This window comes from Sminthopsis crassicaudata, chromosome 2 (genome assembly GCF_048593235.1).
Source record: "Sminthopsis crassicaudata isolate SCR6 chromosome 2, ASM4859323v1, whole genome shotgun sequence".
Lineage (NCBI taxonomy): Eukaryota > Metazoa > Chordata > Mammalia > Dasyuromorphia > Dasyuridae > Sminthopsis > Sminthopsis crassicaudata.
The window spans coordinates 49,954,334-49,972,627 of record NC_133618.1 but is presented as its reverse complement, the minus strand read 5'-3'; the positions used below and the strand labels follow the sequence as shown (position 1 = coordinate 49,972,627).

Here is an 18,294-nt window from a genome sequence, read left to right as displayed (position 1 = left end):
CTGCCGGGGGGAGGGCACAGTCAGGGCCTGGCAGGAGTGGGGGGGGGCAGCGAGCAGAGGGAGGAGGGCGCTGGGGAGAGCGGCTCGGCTCTGCCGCTTGGCTCTGGGGTGGGATAGAGCAGCCCACCTCCCGTCCCGGGCCCCGGAGGAGGCTGCAGTACTTACCCGTAGCCAGCCAGGAAGCCCAGGCTGGGGGGGCTGACCTTGTCGCTGAAGATGACCATGGGCAGGATGTTACAGTCGGGCTGACAGTCCTGGAGGGTGATCACCCACCACTCGAGGGAGGTGCCTTTCTCCCAACTCTGCTGCAGGGACAGGTTCACCCCCAAGTAGTCTTTTTCCTCTTCTGGCAAGTAGATGCAGAAGTTTGAGGGGGCTGTGTCCAGACCCCGGGCTTGGGGAGGGGGTTGCCCCTTCCTCCCCCCAATCCCTCAGGGTCATAAGGGCTCTGTCAGAGGAGCCCTATAAGAGCATTGCCTGGAGGCAGCCAGCACTGGGGATGCCCCAGAAGTAACCGCCCCGACGCCCGCTTCCCCGTGTGCCCACCGCCCTCACCTGGCTGCAGCTGCTTCACCGGGTTGGCCTCGGGGCCGTTGGGGGCACGGATGTATCTGGGGAAGAGGTGAGGGATGACCCTGCAAGGAGAGAGGGAGAGCGTTGGGTGGTGCTGCCCGGGTGCCCTCTGCCCACTGCCCTGCGGGCCCAACGTGGGGCGGCACCTACACAGGCTGGGTTGTGGTCCCCTCCAGCAGGCTGGCCAGCTGCCTCCGCTCGGTGCTGTTGGGGGCGAGGTCCAAGGTGTGCTTGTCGTTGGTGTACTCCACCTTGCCTCCCTTGGCCAGGTCTCTGTGGGCGGGAGGAGAGTGAGTGCGGGGGAGGGAGCACAGCTCCTTCCCGCCCCCTCGTGGGCTCTGCCGCGGCCCCAGCCCCCAGGAGCCCCTCCATCCTCCGACCTCTGGAAGTTCCAGGTGAAGCGAAGGGTGATGTCGGAGGTGCCGTTGTAGAGCTCCTTCTTCATCTGCTCCCGGCTCGGGGGGCTGATGCGCCACAGGGCCCCCGAGCTGCCCTCGATCTGGGCCGTGACGATGTCCTCGTAGCTGTACTGGCTGATGAACTGCATGGCCAGCTGGGGGAGGAGGGGAGTGCGGGCTCAGCTGGCCGCCCCCCCCCCCCCAGGGCTCCCCCCCCTTCCATGTGGCCCTCCCTCCCCCAGGGCGGGGGCAGCTTACCGGGAAGGGGTCAAATTTCCTGGTCAGCTTTTCATAGGTGTCGGGTGTGAAGGGCACGATGGACTGCTGCTGGGCACTCATGGTAAACAAGGGCTGGAGGGAGGTTTGATTCAGTGTCAGGCACCCCCCCTCCAGCTCCCTCAGCTCTTCCCTCGGAACGCAGTCCCCCCCCCAATGTTCGCCCCCTCTGCTCCAGTCTCATGGACTCAGGGCTTCAGCTGCCACCTCCTGTTCACTCAATGCAGCTGAATCCTGGAGAGGAGACTCCAGACCCAGGGCTCCGGCGGGTTCTCTCCCAGCCCTTCCAGCTCAGCACGTCCACACTGAGCCGCTCCTTCCTCCCCCCTGACCCCGGTGCCCGCCGAGCCCGTCTCTGCCAGCGGCGCCACCTTTCTCCCACTTTCCCATGGGGCCCTCTGGTCTCTGCCATTTTTCCTGTCATAAAGCAGCGGCCAGCTCCTGCCCATCGCGGGGCCTTTGCTACCCGTCCATCTGGCCGGCTCGCTCTGCGTCCCTCGCCCACCAAACCTTCTAATTCTTCTGCTTTTAAAGAACACCTGACAGGGCCATGGCGTCCCCGCAGTCTTGGATGGTTTTAGGTGAAGGCCCGGACTTGGGGGACGCCGTAGAGACGTTTGGGAAAGGCCGTGACTTACCTTTCCTACCTCATCTAGTCTCAGCTGCTTCCAGGCAGGAGCCACCAAGACCCCTCCCGCCGATGCAGCCGGAGGCAGAGACTGCCAGGGACGCCCCGAGGCCCCCGGCCCTGTCACTTAGTCAGGCAGCCCATCTGCCGTCTGGCTCCATTCTGCCTCAGCTCATTTCCACCCAGGTAGCAGGTAGCTCTGGCAGAGCTCTGCACTTAGCAGGAAGCCCTACCACCGGCTGTGGGACCCGAAGCAGGTCCCTAACCACTTCCTGCCTCACTTTCCCCATGGACAGAACGGCTGGCCCGACTTGGTGGGCTCGGGTCCCTCGCGGCTCTCGGTCTGATCCCACGGCCTGCCAGATCTCCTCAACCCCCCTGCACTTTTCCTTGTGCCCCGTCCTGAAATGTCCTCCCGGCGCCCTCTTGAATTGCTGCCCACCGATCCGAGGTGCCTTCCCTGGTTCCCAAAAGTCTGATTTCACTTCATTTTTCCAACAATTCTCCAAGACACGCCCAGCACGGGGATAACTGTTTTCAGGCTTATCCCTTCACTAGACTGAAAACTCCCTGAGGGCAAGAACTGATCTGAAGGACTTTACATCTCCCGCCCCTCGCTCTGTGCTCGCCATCGATCTCTGTCGCATGCGTGCACACGTGTCAGGAGGAGGATTTCTCTGACCCAGATCTGGTTCCCAGAGGAAGCCGCCCGAGGTGGTAAGGAGCCAGATGGGGACAGTCAGTCATTCACCCAAACTGTTTTGTACGTGAGGGAACAGAGGCTCCGCCGGGAGGAATGCCGGGCCCAGTGGGCCCCGATAGGACTCGCTACACCGTCCTGCCCCAGGCCATCTAGTCTCGGGGCCTCGAGCTTCCGCCCACCCTTGCTCCTGTCTTCGCTTCCTACGGGAGGCCCGTCAGGAGCAGCCTCGGGAGTCCGGCCGCACAGAAAACTGGGCTAGGGGACTTCTGTCCTCGGGCGGACGTGGCAGGGTCGAGGGGCCCCGGGCCCATCCCCGGCTGCTCACCTCGTAGCCCCCGAGCTTGAGGGTGACGGTGACGTCAATGGGGTGGTTGACCACGCCGACCACAGAGCGCACCAGCGACATAAAGAGCAGCGGGAACCAGATGATGGCGATGAGGAAGAGGATGATGAGCCCCCCCATGCCGTACTTGACAATTTTCTTTTTTTTCTGCCCTTTGGGCTGTGGGTATTTCTAGAGTCAGGTGGAGAAATGGGACAGGTGAGTGGGCACAGGGAACCCCTACACTGCAAGGCCAGAGGCCAGAGCTGAGAGCCGTAATTAAAGAAACATTGGGGGAATGGGGGCAGAAATGGCTCTCCTCGTGGTTGTCGCTGATCTTAAAAACAAAACAAAAAGCAATGTCCGCCCAATGGAAGGCCAGACTCCTTAACTGGGCGACTCGAGGCCGGCTTGGATCATCTTTGCAGCCCTAGCTACGTGACCCATGGAACAAGCGTTACGTCCCCTCTGCTGCGCCACAGGGCTTGGTATACAGCAGGCATATAAAGAACTGCTGGTTCCCTTCTTTTCCCTCTACTGGACTTTATGGAATATTTGCTTGGTAGGTAACAAACTTCCTAAATCTTCTTTCCCGCCCTTCCTTGCGGCTCTTACTGAGACGGTCCCTCCTCACCGCCCTCCTTGGCCATCTTTTCTAGCCACAGGATGTGTTCTCACTCACCCCCCCAGAGCCGGGTCCAGCCGGAGGAGCCAGAATGCCCCTTGCTCTCCAAGGACACTTCAATGCCCCCCCTTTTCTATCACCATCACTCAATAACTAACTTCTTTGAAGTTTACTCAAATCAAAAACCTGGTAGCCATTTTCTCATGACTTCTGGGATATTCCTTTTCTTTCTTAATGAGTGTAAGTGCCTGACCACCCCTTTCTCTCCTGCTCCCCAGCTGGGAGCTCCTTTTCTCTCGGCTCTTTGACTTCCAGAGATTTATTCCTCCCCCTCCCCCCCAGCTCCAAAGATGGCCCATCCTTGATCTTGTTGCATCCACTTCCATATTTATGAACTCTGCTATTCCCTTGTCTAAGCACAACCTGTGGCCGCGCCACCTTCCATCTCCACCAAAGCCTGGGCTCGGCCCCTTAGTCGTCATTTCTCCGTTCTGTCTTGGCCCCTTAGCGAACTGGCTCAGGCCCACACTGAGTCCTTTGCCCCTTGTCCTATCGCCAACCTCGTCCTGCCGAGGATTTCTCTGGCAGCCGTGCCGTCACGCCTACTCGCTACCGAACGGAGCTGGAGAAAGTCCCGAGAGCAGGCGCACTGGGCCCCCACAAAGGGAAGTTACATAATCACCGCAGCAAGGCAGCCCTCCCCTCCCCGACTCGCCGTCCTGTGCAGCCGCCGCTCACCCCTCCTCAAACCCGCCACGCAGCCCCTTCCTCCCACCTTCGTTGAGAATCTTAGTTCTCATCTCTGAAAAAACGGAGGCCGTTTGCCCAGAGCTCCCTCCTCTCTCTCTCAGGTCCCCCAGGTGGGAGAGGACCTGCCTCTTCTGCCTCCATCCCTTTCTCACGTGTCGCCGACGTGGGCTGTCTCCTCACTTTGGCCAGCCGCTCTGTGCATGAGTGACCCAGTCCTTCCCACCTTCTCGGGCAGATGGCCCCGCTATCACCCTCCTCACTGTCTTCAGCCTCTGCTGTTTCCCTCTGCCTGCCGTGACCCCCGTGGCTCCCCATCCTCAGTCCCCTCCCCACTTCCACTAGCTGCTGCTCCCTCTCTTGCCTCCCTTTTGGGACTAAACTTCAGTCTTACATCTTCACCTGCCTGTCGGACGTCTTGAAGTGGAGACATCTTAAAAGCAACAAATCCATAGTTTGACTCATCTGTCCCCCAAACCCTTCCTTTCAAGCTTCCCTGTTGCTCCTCCCCTAAGGCTTGCAACTGGATGACGGCCTCCCTTCTCCGCGCTCTCACCCCCAGATCCAAGCTGTTGCCAAGTCTGTGGACCTCACCCTTACAGCATCTCTATTCCCCTGAGCCCGGCCCCACGCTGATGCAGGCCCTCATTCTCCCCCCTCCCCCCCATGCCTGGACTATTGCAACAGCTGCTGGTGGGGCCACTTGTCTCATCTCTCCCACACTGGTCCAATCCGTTCAGCCGCCAAAGCGACCGTTATAAAGTTTAGGTCTGTCCTGTCCCCCCCCCCCCCACTCCCCTGCGCGCACACACGCACATTCAACAAGTTCTAATGGCTCTGGACCTCCAGAATCACTGTCACTCATAACTTAACTCCTTCCTACCTGTCCAGGTTCTGTTATGTTTTTTTACAGCTTGCACTCATCACCTCCACATACTTTGTGATCTAGTAACATTCCTGGAATCAGACTCGGCTCCCAACTCTTGCCATTGTCACTGGCTCTTTCCCATGACGGGGATTCTGTCCCTCCTCGTCTCTGCTTCCTGCCTTCTTTCAGGCCCAATTAAAATTCTGCCTTGTACCAGAAGCTTTTTTCAAACCTCATTAATTCTAGTGCCTTCCTTCTGTTGATTATCTCCAGTTTATTCTGTATAAAGTTTGTACAAAGTAGTTTTCATGTTGTCTCTTAAACTGTGACTTCATGAGAGCAGAGAGATCTTAACCTGTGTAGTCCCAAAGCTTAGTAGAGTGCCTGGCATATAGTAAGTGCTTAGTAAATGTTTGTCATCTGACCATTCACTTATCGACAATTACCTATCTCCCGCCCATACAGCCATCTTTCTATCCATTCATCCATTCATCATCTAAATACCCATCCTTCCTCTCTTCTTCCTCCCTTCCCTCTCTCCCTCTCTCCCTCTCTCCCTCCCTCCCTCCCTCCCTTCCTTCCTTCCTTCCCTCCCTCCTTCCCTTCCTCTTTCTTTCCCTCCCTTCCTTCCTTCCTTCCTTCCTTCCTTCCTTCCTTCCTTCCTTCCTTCCTTCCTTCCTTCCTTCCTTCCTTCCTTCCTTCCTTCCTTCCTTCCTTCCTTCCTTCCTTCCTCCCTCCCTCCCTCCCTCCCTCCCTCCCTTCCTTCCTTCCTTCCTCCCTCCCTTCCTCCCTCCCTCCCTCCCTCCCTCCCTCCCTTCCTCCCTCCCTCCCTTCCTTCCTTCCTTCTTTCCTTCCTCCCTCCCTTCCTCCCTCCCTCTCTCCCTCCCTCCCTTCCTTCCTCCCTCCCTCCCTTCCTCCCTCCCTCCCTCCCTCCCTCCCTCCCTCCCTTCCTTCCTTCCTTCTTTCCTTCCTTCCTTCCTTCCTCCCTCCCTCCCTCCCTCCCTCCCTTCCTTCCTTCCGTCATTCTCTCTCATTCCTTCCCTCCCCTCTCCTCTCTGTAACCCTGCACAAGCATGGGGGCCCATTGCTACCTTCTCCGTCTCTCGGCTGCACTTGATGATGAAGATGTTGGCGTAGATATCCTCTACGCACATCCAGTTGGACAGGGATAATGTAGTGTCTGTCCACACCCAGTCCATCACAGCCCGCAGCTCCACCAAGAACGGCACCAGCCGGAATCTGCCCCAGATAGAAGGATTCACGTATTAACCTCTGGCTCTGACCGGTTCCCATGGTCTCTGTTGCTTAGGAGGGACATCCTGGAGTTACCCATCCTCTGGGATCACTTCCTTCCTCTGGGTCTCTGTCTCCTCATTTATAAAACAGGGAAGGTTTAGCCTCAGTGACCCCTGAAGACCCTTCCAGGTTCAGCTCAGTTCTGTGATTGGGCTGCCAGGGTAAAAGCTCACAGCGAGGGCCCAGTGAGGAGAGGCTGTACCTTCCAATTCTATGATGCGGACACGGGATCAGGACCTGCATGGTCCCTTGGGTGAAGCTGACTTTGGAGCACTCCGGAGTGACTGCTCTAGGAGCTGAGGGGATAGGCCTGGAGCTCACCCTTGAAACAGGAAGAGGTTGAGGTGATTGTATTTCTTGGTAAGGAAGTTGCCCAGGATGCGGGTGGGGTATCCACATCGGATCTGATACGCTGACAGGGCAAAGTAGATGCACTTTACAAAGTACCACAGCTGGGCCACAGCATTCTGGCTGAACATCCTGCAGGGAGAGGAAGGGTGCCCCAAAGTCAAGTCCGTGGGCTGCGTGATACCTGGCCTAAGCTCTCCCCAGCCATGCAGGTGTTGGGACCTGCTCGCTAACACTCTGGGCAACAAACAGCGACTCAGATTTCAGGCAGAACCCCCTTCAAGATTGGGATCCCAAGCCGCAGATCCTTAGTAGGCCTTCTGCTGCGGGTAGCCACTGCCTGGTGAGCCCCTCTCCACAAATCCTCTCTTTACTCTCCATCCAAGGCATGGCTTCCCAGTCTGGTCTGTATCTGTGTACAGGACGCTCCCCACCGCACACACACTAGGCTTCCGTGTCTGGAGCCTGTCTAACGGTCAGGCCTCCCCACCACCCAGCTCCCGCCCTGTGTCTACCTCTCAGTGACGGCGGGCAGGATGAAGAACATCCAGAGGTGGATTCCGAACACGAGGATGACCTGGAAGATGAGCTTTCCTAGCACCGTCTTGCGCAGGTACAGGGCCCGATCGATGACCATTGTGGCAAACTGGATGAGCAGCATGACGAGGAAGGCCTCGGGAACCTGGTCGTCCGACAGGGAGGAGGTGATGTCCGTGGCAGCCGAGTGTTTCTGCGAGGGTCAGAACGTGTTAGGATAAGAAGGCCTTGGAGGCTGCTGAGTCCATCCTGCCCTTTTCCCAGAGGGGGAGCGGCATCTAGAGAGCTGCATCTGATTGTGGGAATAAGACTAAGAATTGAACAGTGGAGGAAAGTTCAACAGCAGTGGGGAGGAAGGGCCGGGAGCCCTTACCCTGAGTATAAGAAAGATCCAAGGGAGGGAAGAAGGGAGGAAGGCTCTGGATTAGGGCTCAGACCTTGGTTAAAGAGTAAAGAGGGCTAGAAAGGGAGACCTGAGCATGGGCTGAGGTGGTCAGGGAAGCCTTTGCTCCTGGCCTCTGCATGCCACAAGGGACCTGGTCTGTCTGTCTTCCCTCCCTCCCTTCCTCTTTTTCTCCCTTCCTTTCTTCCCTTCTTTCTTTCCTTCCTCCCTCCCTTCCTTCCTTTTTCTCTTTCTTCATCTATCATCTATCTAGCTATCCATCCAGGTGGAATCCCCAGTCACATGGCAGTATCTTCCGGAGCAGACCACCGAAGGCCAAGATGGCGGGTTGGGAGGGAGGGAGTGTCACTGGGGCATCTAGCCACGGCATTGCTGCTCTGGGCAGCCTTTCTGCTAGACTGGAAATCTCACGTGGACAGGGGCCGCATCTCCCGCTTCTCTACGTTTCTTACACCAGTGAACCAAACAAGGGCGTGTGGGAGAACAAATCTTGAGATTTTGGAATTAATGCGGCCCAAGGCTCTCCAGCCCATCGCTGACTGAGTGTGGCCCAAAGGGAGCAGGAGGTTCCCCTTACCCCAAAAGCCCAAAAGCCGAAGACGATGATGATGAAGTCGACAACGTCTGCCAGGAACATGAGGGCGTAGACGTCAGTGGCTGCTCGGTACTGGGTGTGGAGGATGTCCCAGAAGAAACAGCGGATGGGCTGGTAGATGTTCTGCACCCTAGTGGGGACAGGCGGCACCTCAGGACCCAGTGGCCGGGCCTCCGGGGCACCGCTTTCCCCATCACCACAAGGAAGGGACAGGGGCACCGGCCCCGGGCAGGGAACAGGCCCACGCCAACCTCGAGGAATGATTTCCGACCTCCGGGCCTTTGCGCGAGCCAGTGGTGGGCCTGGGGAGGTTTCTTGGGCTGCCATCAATCAACATCAATGCCTTCTTCCCTCCCGGATCAAGCAGCCCCTCCACGCCACCTTCTCAAAGCCCCGAGATGCTGGCAATGGGTACTTTCAGACCAGTTCCTGGCAGGGGGAGGGTGTAAAACTTGGGGTACGTACATGGTCTTGCAGAAGCGTCTGATCTTGAGTCCCGTGGCCTTCATCTTCTCCTGGGGACGGCTTTTCTTCTTTTTTTCCCTCAGTTCTTCCTCTTCCTCTGCAGGGCAGAGAGGGAGGTTTGTCAGATGGGGCAGACCTGGGGCTGGGGGCACGAGGAGGCGGGTCATTGTCTGGGCCTTCCTTTGGCTGCTCCCCCGCTACAGCCTGACCGCCCCGGGCTACCCTGCGTCCTCCGGGTCCCAGGGGAATAAGGGGGTCCCATCGACCCCATCCCTCAGGGCTAAACATCTGCAAGAGCCCCGTTAGGGAGGGGGAGAGGCACCCGGACATGGCTGGGGGCTTTCCCAGGTCTTTAGGACGCTGGATTCTGCTCCTGCTCCCCATCCTCGGCGCCAAGCGGTAGAAATGGAGGCAGGAGAGCTGTAAAGCCAGGCCGCAGGATAACGGGGGAGGGGCCGCTGGGACTTGGGGTGGCGCCGGGAGGGGACGGGGACCGCCAGCATGATACCCATGGCCGCCGGCCCCGCGGGCGCTCTGCTCTTCTTCCTTCGGAAGCGGAGGCTGAGGCGGTTCGTGTCCCGGGGTTCTTGGGCCGGAGCTGGGGCCCCGTCCTGGCTGCCGCCCCCAGCCCAGCCGCCCTCCGGAGCCTCGGGCTGCTCCCGGCCCCCGGCGCCCGCCTCGTCCTGCGCCGCCGGCTCCTCCTCCTCCTCCGGGCTTTGCTTTTCTGGGTCTTCAGCTGGGTCCTGCTCCTTGGTAAACGTGTCCCCTTCGTGGTCCCAGAGGCCATAGCACTGAGGGGCGAGAGCCACGAGGAGCAAGTGGGCGAGGGGCCAGGGCCCGGCGCCCACCCTGACCTCTGCCCCCGGGCCTGGGCCGGACCCGGAGCCTGCGGGTCAGGGAGCACAGAAATCTCTGACCGCAAGCCCTACTGAGGTGAGGGGCCCCGGAGGGTGGTCCTGGCTGCCCCTTCCCCGGGCTCCGGGCTCACCAGCAGCTGGGAGCGGTGGAAGAAGAGGACCAGGAGCTGCACCAGGTCGTACTTGATGTAGCTGTCAGTCTTCTCCAGCCCCAAGATCCTCGGGGCAAAGTAGGGCTTGTTTTCGTAGCGCCGCAGCACGGAGGAGCTGTTCCAGGGGAAGAAGCCGAACTGGAACAGGTACTTGATCACCACCATCGCCTGCCCGGGAGAGGGGAGGGGGCTCCAGGAGCTGTAGCTGCCATCCCGGCCCTGGCCCTGCCAGCTCTGACCCCCTCCGTCCCATCTCTGACCCCTCCGTCCCATCTCTGACCCCCTCCGTCCCATCTCTGACCCCCCGTCCCATCTCTGACCCCCCGTCCCATCTCTGACCCCCTCCGTCCCATCTCTGACCCCCCGTCCCATCTCTGACCCCCCGTCCCATCTCTGACCCCCTCCGTCCCATCTCTGACCCCCTCCGTCCCATCTCTGACCCCCCCTGTCCCATCTCTGACCCCCTCCGTCCCATCTCTGACCCCCTGTCCCCATCTCTGACCCCCTGTCCCCATCTCTGACCCCCTCCGTCCCATCTCTGACCCCCTGTCCCATCTGACCCCCGCCGTCCCATCTCTGACCCCCTGTCCCCATCTCTGACCCCCCCTGTCCCATCTCTGACCCCCTCTGTCCCATCTCTGACCCCCTGTCCCATCTCTGACCCCCTGTCCCATCTCTGACTCCCCCTGTCCCCATCTCTGACCCCCGCCGTCCCATCTCTGACCCCCTGTCCCCATCTCTGACCCCCTCTGTCCCATCTCTGACCCCCCCTGTCCCATCTCTGACCCCCTCTGTCCCATCTCTGACCCCCTGTCCCATCTCTGACCCCCTGTCCCATCTCTGACCCCCTGTCCCATCTCTGACTCCCCCTGTCCCCATCTCTGACCCCCTGTCCCATCTCTGACCCCCTGTCCCATCTCTGACCCCCTGTCCCATCTCTGACCCCCTGTCCCATCTCTGACCCCCTGTCCCATCTCTGACCCCCCCTGTCCCATCTCTGACCCCCGCCGTCCCATCTCTGACCCCCTGTCCCCATCTCTGACCCCCCCTGTCCCATCTCTGACCCCCTCTGTCCCATCTCTGACCCCCTGTCCCATCTCTGACCCCCTGTCCCATCTCTGACTCCCCCTGTCCCCATCTCTGACCCCCTGTCCCATCTCTGACCCCCTGTCCCATCTCTGACCCCCTGTCCCATCTCTGACCCCCTGTCCCATCTCTGACCCCCTGTCCCATCTCTGACCCCCCCTGTCCCATCTCTGACCCCCTCTGTCCCATCTCTGACCCCCTGTCCCATCTCTGACCCCCTGTCCCATCTCTGACCCCCTGTCCCATCTCTGACCCCCTGTCCCATCTCTGACCCCCTGTCCCATCTCTGACTCCCCCTGTCCCCATCTCTGACCCCCGCCGTCCCATCTCTGACCCCCTGTCCCCATCTCTGACCCCCTCTGTCCCATCTCTGACCCCCCCTGTCCCATCTCTGACCCCCTCTGTCCCATCTCTGACCCCCTGTCCCATCTCTGACCCCCTGTCCCCATCTCTGACCCCCTCTGTCCCATCTCTGACCCCCTCTGTCCCATCTCTGACCCCCTCTGTCCCATCTCTGACCCCCTGTCCCATCTCTGACCCCTTGTCCCATCTCTGACTCCCCCTGTCCCATCTCTGACCCCCTGTCCCATCTCTGACTCCCCCTGTCCCCATCTCTGACCCCCGCCGTCCCATCTCTGACCCCCTGTCCCATCTCTGACCCCCTGTCCCCATCTCTGACCCCCTCCGTCCCATCTCTGACCCCCTCTGTCCCCCCACCCCCTCTGTCCCCCCCACCTCCTCTGTCCCTCCCACCTCCTCTGTCCCCCCTGTGCCCCCCATCTCTGACCCTTTGGCTCAGACCCGGAGGCAGCCCCACCTCGGTGAAGATGATGGCGGTCATCCAGAAGCGCTTGCTGGGCCGGGGGATGGACAGCATGGCCCAGAGGAAGACCAGGACCGGCAGCACCAGGGAGGCGGCCGAGGCGGTGACCATGTTGTTGAGGATGATGATGAAGTAGCAGACCAGCTCCGAGTGCGCCGCCACGAAGAGGTAGAGGGCCTGCAGCAGCCTCAGCGCCCGGCCCTGGCTCCCGTAGAAGCGCTCCGAGGCCTCCAGCTCCTCGAACCTGAAGCGCCTGGGGGGAGGGCAGAGGCCAGGCTGTCTCCAGCAGGGCAGGCAGGCCCCCCGGCCCCCCCTGCCCCCAGCCTTGTGGGCGCTGCCCTAGCCGGGATTCCCATGATCCAGTGTGATGGCGGCATCCCCCTTTTGTCTCGGGGCCTCAGCTCCCCCTTTCCTCAGGGGCACTGAAGGGCCGCCGAATCCCCGGCCCCGAGGGAGAGGCCGGCCAGTCCGGGGTTGGGGCAGCGGCTGGGCCTCGGTCCCCAGGAGGGTTCTCTGTCCCTAGAGGGCCGGGCCCCAGCAGGCAGGGGCTCCTCGGCACCGGAGGCCCCCGGCCGGATGGCCGGCCGTCGGCGAGATCCTGCCTGGTTGGGACCGGGAGGGGGACAAGGTACCTGTTGAGGAGCAGCTCACTCGCCGTCCTGGTGCGGATACTGGGGTGGGCCAGGAGCTCTTGGGAGCCCCGCACGGAGTCTGTGTCCCCCGGCGTGTCCAGGCCCCCGATGTGCTCCTCGCTGTTGCTCTGGGTGTTGTAGCCCGTGGTCAGGGGGCTCGTGACCCCCGTGTATTCGGTCGCGCTGCTGAGTATCTCCTCGGCCGCATGGCCACTGTGAGGCGGGGAGACAGACACGGTCAGAGGGGAAGCACGGCGGGGTCCTTCTGGGTCTTCCCCTCCCTCAGGCACAGCCCCAAGGGACTTTGGGAGGCTGGGGGGCATGGGAGGGCTTGCGCCAGGGCCCCCGTGGTCGAGGGCAGAAGCTGGGGGACGGTCACTGGTGGGGACCCGGGGGGACAATAACAGCTTTGGGGAACAGGAAGGACAAAAGGGGCGTGTGCGGAGGGGCAGGGATCGGGCTGAGAGCCCCCAAATAACCCAGGTCCTTCCTTCCCACCAGGATCCCCCCTATGCACCTGCCTTGAAGCTGTGCTGCTCTGGAAATCTCTGCTGAAGGGGCTCTGCAGCCCACGCTCCTCTTCCTCCTCCTTCAGGTACAGCCCGTCCAGCACGCCCCGCTGAACATCTCCTCCCTGTGGGGGTCCCGGGGTCAGGCCGGCGCAGAGACCCTCCCTCTGTCTCAGCCCGCCCCCAGGCGGCCCACCCGGCTCCGTCCCCCCTTTGTCCATCCTTTGTCCTGGGGTTATTCAGCATCTGCTGCACAGGGGGACTGGGGGCCCAAAGGGGCGAAGCAGCCTGGCCCTGCCCTCGGGGCGGTCCCTGGGAGGGGACACATTCCCCAGTGGGATCGCGGGTCACGGCAGAGAGCGGGCAGGGGCTCCGTGATAACTGGGAGAGCAGAGGGCTGGGGGGGAGGGGGCTTCGTTTGGGCCCCGTGGCAAGAGCAAGACTTCTTCAGAGAAATAAAAGGGGTATCTTCCAGGCATGTATGGCACCCTGGGCAAATGCACGGAGAGGGGAGATGGCATGTGCAGCTTTCTAGGGCAGAAAAGTCAGGTGGAACAGGCCTGAAAAAAAATGTGTGAGTGTGTGTGTGTGAGAGTGTGTGTGGGTGTGAGAGTGTGTGTGTGTACTGTGTCTGTGTGTGTGTGTGTGAGTGTGAGTGTGTGAGTGTGTGTATGTGAGTGTGTATGTGTGTGAGAGTGTGAGTGTGAGTGAGTGTGAGAGTGTGTGTGAGTATGTGAGTGTGTGTGTGGGTGTGAGAGTGTGTGTGTGAGCGTGTGTGTGAGAGTGAGTGTGAGAGTGTGAGTGTGTGTGAGTGTGTGTGTGGGTGTGGGTGTGAGTGTGTGAGCGTGTGTGTGAGAGTGAGTGTGAGAGTGTGAGAGTGTGTGTGAGTATGTGAGTGTGTGTGTGGGTGTGAGAGTGTGTGTGAGAGTGTGAGAGTGTGTGTGAGTATGTGAGTGTGTGTGTGGGTGTGAGAGTGTGTGTGTGTGAGCGTGTGTGTGAGAGTGAGTGTGAGTGTGTGTGAGTGTGTGTGTGGGTGTGAGTGTGTGAGCGTGTGTGTGAGAGTGAGTGTGAGAGTGTGTGTGAGAGTGTGAGAGTGTGTGTGAGTATGTGAGTGTGTGTGTGGGTGTGAGAGTGTGTGTGTGAGCGTGTGTGTGAGAGTGAGTGTGAGAGTGTGAGTGTGTGTGAGTGTGTGTGTGGGTGTGGGTGTGAGTGTGTGAGCGTGTGTGTGAGAGTGAGTGTGAGAGTGTGAGAGTGTGTGTGAGTATGTGAATGTGTGTGTGGGTGTGAGAGTGTGTGTGAGGAGTATGTGAGTGTGTGTGTGGGTGTGAGAGTGTGTGTGAGAGTGTGAGAGTGTGTGTGAGTATGTGAGTGTGTGTGAGTATGTGAGTGTGTGTGTGGGTGTGAGAGTGTGTGTGTGTGAGCGTGTGTGTGAGAGTGAGTGTGAGTGTGTGTGAGTGTGTGTGTGGGTGTGGGTGTGAGTGTGTGAGCGTGTGTGTGAGAGTGAGTGTGAGAGTGTGTGTGAGAGTGTGAGAGTGTGTGTGAGTATGTGAGTGTGTGTGTGGGTGTGAGAGTGTGTGTGTGAGCGTGTGTGTGAGAGTGAGTGTGAGTGTGAGTGTGTGTGAGTGTGTGTGTGGGTGTGAGTGTGTGAGCGTGTGTGTGAGAGTGAGTGTGAGAGTGTGAGAGTGTGTGTGAGTATGTGAGTGTGTGTGTGGGTGTGAGAGTGTGTGTGTGAGCGTGTGTGTGAGAGTGAGTGTGAGAGTGTGAGTGTGTGTGAGTGTGTGTGTGGGTGTGGGTGTGAGTGTGTGAGCGTGTGTGTGAGAGTGAGTGTGAGTGTGTGTGTGGGTGGGTGGGTGTGAGTGTGTGTGAGTGTGTGAGTGTGTGCGTGTGTGAGTGTGTGTGTGTGAGCGTGTGTGTGAGAGTGAGTGTGAGTGTGTGTGTGGGTGGGTGGGTGTGAGTGTGTGTGAGTGTGTGAGTGTGTGCGTGTGTGTGAGTGTGTGTGTGTGAGCGTGTGTGTGAGTGAGTGTGAGTGTGTGTGTAGGTGTGAGTGTGTGAGTGTGTGTGTGAGTGAGTGTGAGTGAGTGTGTGTAGGTGTGAGTGTGTGAGCGAGTGTGTGTGTGAGGGAGTGTGTGAGAGTGAGTGTGTGAGTGTGAGTGTGTGAGCGTGTGTGTGTGTGAGCGTGTGTGTGTGTGAGCGTGTGTGTGAGTGAGTGTGAGTGTGTGTGAGCGTGTGTGTGAGTGTGTGTGTGTGTAGGTGTGAGTGTGTGAGCGTGTGTGAGAGTGAGTGTGAGTGTGTTTGAGTGTGTGTGTGTAGGTGTGAGTGTGTGTGTGTGAGTGAGTGTGTGTAGGTGTGAGTGTGTGTGAGTGCGTGTGAGAGTGTGTGTAGGTGTGAGTGTGTGAGAGTGAGTGTGAGTGTGTGTGTGAGTGTGTAAATGTGAGTGTGTGAGCGTGTGTGTGAGAGTGAGTGTGAGTGTGTAGGTGTGTGTGAGTGTGCGTGTGAGTGAAAGTGTGTGTGAGTGAGTGTGTGTAGGTGTGAGTGTGTGAGCGTGTGTGTGAGTGAGTGTGAGTGAGTGTGTGTGTGTGAGTGTGTGTAGGAGTGTGTGAGTGTGTGTAGGTGTGAGTGTGTGAGAGTGTGTGTAGGTGTGAGTGTGTGAGAGTGAGTGTATGTGTGAGTGTGTGTAGGTGTGAGTGTGTGTGAGAGTGAGTGTGATTGTGTGTGTGAGTGTGTAGGTGTGAGTGTGTGAACGTGTGTGTGAGAGTGAGTGTGAGTGTGTGTAGGTGTGTGTGAGTGTGTGTGAGTGTGTAGGTGTGAGTGTGTGTATGAGTGTGTGTGTGTGAGTGTGTGTGTGAGCGTGTGTGTGTGTGTAGGTGTGTGAGTGTGAGAGTGAGTGTGAGTGTGTGTGAGTGTGTGTAGGTGTGAGCGTGTGTGTGTGTGTAGGTGTGTGAGTGTGAGAGTGAGTGTGAGTGTGTGTGAGTGTGTGTAGGTGTGAGTGTGTGTGTGAGCGTGTGTGTGTGTGTAGGTGTGTGAGTGTGAGAGTGTGTGTGAGTGTGTGTGAGTGTGTGTAGGTGTGAGTGTGTGAGCGTGTGTGTGAGAGGGAGTGTGAGTGTGTGTGTGTAGGTGTGAGTGTGTGAGCGTGTGTGTGAGAGTGAGAGGCGGGCTCCCGTCAGCTCCTGGCTCCGGGACTGGAAGCTCCTCGAGGACCAGGATCACTCATCCTCCGCTCCCCTCTGGGCCTGGCCCCGGCCCGACGCCCGCCCCGCTGGCTCACAGGCTTGCGGGATGTACCCGGGCGGGGCTCTTGGAGAGGGGGAGGGGGAGGAGGCGCCAGGTAGCGCCCTGCCAGTGAGTGGAGCCTGGGGAAGCCCCCCCCCCCGCGCACCTTGAGCAGTTCCTGAGTGAGGACGTAGCGCTCGGCCCGCAGCACGGTGGAGATGGTGCTGTGGTGCCCGGTGAAGGTGTTGAGCCACTGGGTCAGCCCGTCCACCCCCGCCTGGCCCAGCACCCACAGAAAGTGCAGGATGTTCAGGAGCCGCTGCATCACGTTGTTCCTGCCTGTGGGGAAGGAGCAGGGGCTGAGCTCGGCTGTCCGGGAGTAGTCCCAGAGCTCGGGCTCTGGAACCGTAGAGACCTTACAGGGCATCAGCGTCGGCCCCTCATTTTACAGATGGGGAAACTGAGGCCCCGAGAAGTCGAATGAGGCGCCCGACGGACTCAGACGATAAGCTCCTGGGTGGGATTTGGTCCCCATCTCCTGTTCCCGGCTGGCCTGGGGCTGGCCTGGAGCAGGGAGCTTCGGGGGTCTGGGTCACAGACCGTGGGGGGTGGCTCCTTCCTTCCCTGGGGGCATTGTGTGTGCCCCCCTTTGGTTTTTCGGTTGAGACTAAGGGCTGGGGGGGAAGTGACACAGTCATCGGAGGGATCTGAGCTCCCGAGCCCCTGGCAGGGATCCCATAACTAAGCTGGGGCAGCCCGGCCACTGCCGCCTGACAAGTGGGCACTCGGACTGAGCCCTCAGAGACCCCCCAAGGGCAAGAGCTTCCCTGCTCCGGCTCACCTGGCACTTCTTCTGGGCTCTCGGACAGCTCCGACTCTGGGCGGTCAGTGGTCCCTGGCACGTACGGCGGAGAAGCAGGTCAATTCAAGTTGCTCAGGTTTCCCTGAGTGCCTTTTGTGCGTCCAACATGGGAAGCTGGCACCGGCCCCCATCCCGACAAACACATATGCCCATAGCCAGGGCACTCATGCCCACAGTGGCCAGGCAGAGGCAGGGCAGAGGTCAGAGAGGGGGATGGGGAGGAGCCCTTCACGCCAGACCGGTGCTTGATCCAGACCAGCCTCCTCCGGGACAGTGACGGACGGCACTGCCCTCCCTTCGCTCTCCCCACGGCTCCCTTACCTTCCGGCGGCCCACTGGAGGGGCCTTCCCCGGCCTCTTGCTGCTGCTGCTCCTGCTGCTCCTGCTGCCGTCTCCTCAGGACAGTCTGGGGATTGGTCACCCAGGCCTGATAGGCCAGCTGTGCCCGAGGGAACACCGTGTGAGTGACTGGGAGCCAGCAGACTGCCCGCCCCGTGTGGCTCCTGGTCGGAGCCCGCTTGTGGAGGCCCAGATGGGAAGCTGGAGGAGGTCCCGGCCTGGGCCACCAGGTTACAGACTCAGAGCCCGAGGAGGGATAGGGTTTGAGCCAGGGTCAGTCAGTCAGTCAGCTTTTAGGAAGTCCCTGTCTTGTGCCAGGCACCGTGCTAACCACTGGGGATACAAACAGAGGCAAAAGACAGTCTGCTCTTCAAGGGAGACAGATGCAGGGATTTGGTGCCAGTGATTCAGGATGGAGGAGACGGGAGGAGGCAGAAAGATGCTCAGAGATTGGGGGACTCTGTTTTTCCAAGGCTCATCTGGAATGAACACAAGAAAAAGGGGCCGGGAAGCTGCTCTATGTTTTTGTCTACATAGAGACTGCTGAGGCTTTTCTATCCTTACCACGTCAGCCCTCACCCTCAGTCTCTTCTATTATTTTAGTGCCTAAATGTACCTCCCTATAAGAGACAGCGGGACAATTCTGGTTCTACCACGGTAGGCATCTGTGATTTATTTGGAACGTCTCGCCACAGCAGAGATGTAGAATTAGTCACAGACTCCAACTCCTTTATTTTAAGGAGATGAGCTGCACTCATTCATTTGGAAATTCATTTGTTTTTTATTTATTTTGGCTGAGGCAATTGGGGTTAAGTGACTTGCCCAGGGTCACACAGCTAGGACGTGTTAAGTGTCGGAGACCACATTCAAACTCGGGTTCTCCTGAATTCAAGGCTGGTGCTCTATCCACCGCGCCACCTCGCTGCCCCTTGAACTACTTTTTTAGCTTCCTTCTATTTGTTTTCCCTCATTTGATTTGAAGCTCCTTAAGGAGAGGGTCTTTTTCATATTTGTATCCCCAGCACTTAGTCCAGAACCTG

General features: G+C 59.4%; 1 protein-coding gene across 2 annotated transcripts in view; it reads right to left on the bottom strand.

Annotated features, from left to right (window-relative positions):
* PIEZO1 (piezo type mechanosensitive ion channel component 1 (Er blood group)) overlaps positions 1–18,294 on the bottom strand; it is a 171,625-nt gene that overhangs the window by 718 nt on the left and 152,613 nt on the right. For both annotated transcript variants that reach the window (XM_074286205.1, XM_074286204.1), the window contains 19 exons: positions 17,237–17,354; positions 16,895–16,948; positions 16,220–16,392; positions 12,856–12,968; positions 12,335–12,547; positions 11,697–11,955; positions 9,773–9,961; positions 9,293–9,575; positions 8,785–8,881; positions 8,302–8,449; positions 7,300–7,514; positions 6,758–6,916; positions 6,232–6,379; positions 2,904–3,092; positions 1,230–1,322; positions 954–1,126; positions 724–846; positions 556–635; positions 166–346 (listed from right to left, as the gene is read on the bottom strand). In XM_074286205.1, the coding sequence (XP_074142306.1) occupies positions 166–346; positions 556–635; positions 724–846; positions 954–1,126; positions 1,230–1,322; positions 2,904–3,092; positions 6,232–6,379; positions 6,758–6,916; positions 7,300–7,514; positions 8,302–8,449; positions 8,785–8,881; positions 9,293–9,575; positions 9,773–9,961; positions 11,697–11,955; positions 12,335–12,547; positions 12,856–12,968; positions 16,220–16,392; positions 16,895–16,948; positions 17,237–17,354 (3,008 nt within the window). The remainder of the gene's footprint in view (positions 1–165; positions 347–555; positions 636–723; positions 847–953; positions 1,127–1,229; positions 1,323–2,903; positions 3,093–6,231; positions 6,380–6,757; positions 6,917–7,299; positions 7,515–8,301; positions 8,450–8,784; positions 8,882–9,292; positions 9,576–9,772; positions 9,962–11,696; positions 11,956–12,334; positions 12,548–12,855; positions 12,969–16,219; positions 16,393–16,894; positions 16,949–17,236; positions 17,355–18,294) is intronic.